Source organism: Mugil cephalus, chromosome 6 (genome assembly GCF_022458985.1).
Source record: "Mugil cephalus isolate CIBA_MC_2020 chromosome 6, CIBA_Mcephalus_1.1, whole genome shotgun sequence".
Taxonomy (NCBI): Eukaryota; Metazoa; Chordata; class Actinopteri; order Mugiliformes; family Mugilidae; genus Mugil; species Mugil cephalus.
The window spans coordinates 26,107,172-26,110,568 of NC_061775.1; the positions used below are offsets into that span (position 1 = coordinate 26,107,172).

At 49.4% G+C, this 3,397-nt stretch overlaps 1 protein-coding gene across 1 annotated transcript; it reads right to left on the reverse strand.

Moving 5' to 3' along the window:
* Positions 1 to 316: 316 nt before the first annotated feature.
* foxc1b (forkhead box C1b) lies at positions 317 to 2,538 on the reverse strand. The gene has a single exon (XM_047588332.1). The coding sequence runs from the start codon at positions 2,223 to 2,225 to the stop codon at positions 816 to 818; it is 1,410 nt and encodes a 469-aa protein (XP_047444288.1). The 5' UTR covers positions 2,226 to 2,538; the 3' UTR covers positions 317 to 815.
* Positions 2,539 to 3,397: the final 859 nt, after the last annotated feature.

Consider the following 3,397-nt stretch of genomic DNA (forward strand, 5'->3'; position numbering starts at 1 on the left):
GTCAAATAGTCATATGAAGATGTGAGGATTGAGTTTTTCTTTTTCGCGAGTAAAAATGTCCAGATTATCTTTATTCACTATCAGACGTAAATGCGCAAACTAACCCCACACACGCATTGCGTATTTTATAAATCAATATTTTTTTTTTCTGTCCAAAATTTATTCTGACTTTAATATACGTTAAATGCATTTTCATTTTGTTTTTCTTTTTTAATTCAACCGCACATTGACCTCCCTGCTGTTACTTTTCATTTGGGCCCATTTCATTTAAATACGCCCCTGTCCTTTAGCACTGGCTTCTAATAAATCACTCAAATTAAAATCAAATAGACGGCACTTTATTACACAAAACAAAAGGTAATGCCTTCAAAATAGTTTTTTTTGAAACAAATAACACAGAATGAATAAAATAAGTCAGTATAGGCTACACAGTCCCCCTCTTCTCTCTCCTCCATGTCTATACAAGAACTGGGACGATTAAAGGCAGCAATAAGAAAACTGGAAAACGTTAAAGTGTTTGGTCCTCAACATCCAACCACTCCTTTTTTTTTCCTAACAAATAAATTAGTATATTAGGCTATAATTTACAGTCTTAGTCTTAGGAGCCGGTATTTGAGTCATCTTTATAAACAATTCTCAAAGTGAGAGGGAAGGAAACTTACGTGTTTTGGTGTTACACAGCTCTTGACAAAAAAAAAGAAAAAAGAAAAAAAAATCTCATGTCCATTCGGAGTGTGAATGAAAGACCAAAAGTACAAAAAAAAAATATAGAAAATATATATTAGAGTTATTAATTTAAAAGACACATTTGGTTTTCAGAACTTGCTGCAGTCATAAACAAAAGCTCCTGAGGTGCGGTAGATGGACTGGCCGGACGGGAAGGCCATCTGACAGCTATTATTCCCGTTCACCGGGGAGCCGTTCAGCCCGATCCGCTGGGACTCGAACATCTCCCGCACAGAGTGGAAGTTCTGCTGCTGCGCCGGGTAACCGGGGCTCAAGTGGCTCAGGTCCCCGTACCAGGACGCGAGCCGGCCCTGGTGCGCGTGGTGGCCCTCCTGGCCGGCCTGGCTCAGGTTCCCGTGCCCGAGCGGGGACGCGGTGGTCGTGGTGATGCAATAGTCGGGCAGAGCCTCCTCCACCGTGGTGGACGGCGCCAGGTGGCCCCCGGACGACCTGTCCCCCGCGTACAGGCTCATGGCTTGCATGTTGCAGTGATACGTCGCGTTGGAGCTCGTGGAGATGGCGTTCTGGTTGCAGGTCGTCGAGCTGTAGGAGGGGGTCTGGTTGGGGGAATAGTTGAGCGACAGCGAGGGGGTGATACCTGTCCGAGAGGAGGCGATGAGAGGCGGCGAGAGCTCGGCCTGCGGAGAGCCCCGCAAGGAGGTCATGATGTTATCCACGCTGAAGCCCTGTGCCGGGGCCTGGCCGTGGTGGTGGTGCTCGGATCCTTCCATGCTGAGTGACCTGGTGGAGGGGACGCTGTGAGGGCTGCCCGTCGACATGCTGCTGCTGCTGTCTGGGCTCTCGATCTTGGGCACTGCGCCCAGGGTCGGAGATGCGGCCTGAGGCGGCGTGGAGGTCCCGTTCTCAGTCTTTATATCCTGGATCCTCACCGGCTGAGAGCCCTGCACCGGCGCGTCCTGCTCCCGGCCCGCGGTCCGGTTAGAGGGGTCCTTGCCTTGCCTGTCCTCCTTATCCTTCTGCACGTCCTTCTTTTTGAACCTCCTCCGGCGCCGTAGGAAGCTGCCGTTCTCGAACATGTTGTAGGAGTCCGGATCTAAGGTCCAGTAGCTGCCCTTACCGGGCTTCTTATCGTCCCGGGGCACTTTGACAAAGCACTCGTTGAGGGACAGATTGTGCCGTATGCTGTTCTGCCAGCCCTGCTTGTTGTCCCGGTAGAAGGGAAACCTCTCCATGATAAACTGATAAATCCCGTTCAGGGTGATCTTCTTCTCCGGTGAATTCTGGATCGCCATAGTGATGAGGGCGATGTAGCTGTAAGGCGGTTTGACCATGTCCTTCGGCTGGTGCTGAGGGGTGTACGGTCCGTACGCCCGGGCCATGCTGGCCGGGTACTGGTCGTGGGCCGCATGTGAGTACATGCTCATAGGCGCAGGCATCCCGGTGTATCCGCCGCCGGCCCGGTAGTAGCCCTGGTCGCTGCTGATGTACGGTACGACTCCCAAAGAGTTGGGACTGGAGACAGAGTAGCGCGCCTGCATCCTGCGCAATGCGTAAAAGCTCCCCAAACTGCTTCTCCACCACAAACTGTCACAGCCGCTGCGCGTGCTCCGGTTCTCGTACAGTTCTCTCTTCTGTCTTTATCGCCTCAAAGTCCCTTTTCTTTAAGCCGCAGTCCGCCACGGTGAGCCGGAGAGAGCGCGCACTGCCACGGTGAACATTTGGGAAACTAAGAAGGCTGGAGGAGCACGAGCCTACACTGAAAGGAACTTTTTTTTACCCTTCACATTTTTCCTCCCTTTTGGCTGCTCGAGCTGCTCCACCCCGAATCCGAATGTGTGCTCCATCATCCAATGGGACGACGAAATGAACCTGTGGAAAAGCGCACGACGATAAAAAGTTACTACCCCCTCCTCCTCCCTCCTCCTCCTCCCTCCTCCCTCCTCCTCCTCCCCTTCTCCCTTTCCTTCTCTTCTCAGTTCAGACCTGGAGTTATTAAAATGTTTTAAGGGTGTGCCCAACATGCTGAAAATTCACTTAATGGCCCTAATTGAATACAAATTTATTAATTGCTATTCATGTTTCGTATTGTTAGCCACAAAGTAGCTTAAAATTATCTATTTTAAACAGGAGAAAGTTTAATTTATTGTGTGATTTTGAGACCCTGAAACACTGAAACAGGTTCCCGTGTCCTCCCCTCGATCTCTTTAATATCGAAGCTGTGCGTAAAAGTACGATTTCTCCCAAATAGAAAATGTAAAATTCACCAGAAAGGTTATTTCAACCAATCAGACTTTCTCACGCCCACCACACCAACCACTGACCTGGTTTTATTGGCCTTTTAAAAAAAAATGAAGTACTGCTCAAATGTTTTTGGATAATTAAACCCTCAATTAGAGCCAAGGTATCAGCGATTAGGAATGCAAAATGAGCTAATACCAAATGAGCCCTGCAGTCTGTGAGAAACTATCATCATCTGCGGCTGAGCCTCTGAATAAACAAGACGGACATGAAAGAGCGTGGATTCCTCCCTCCCGCTCCCCGACAGCGCCTGTGGGCGGTGCGTGGAAACTAATTAAAGGTTAAATGAAGATCATTTGGTCGAGCTGGGTGAGAAAAAAGGTTCCCCGGGTGCGAGCGGCTGCTGAGACTGAGGTGGGATTTTAAAGATGAAAACCTCCAAATGTCCTTCACACTGAGCTGGTGTCAACAG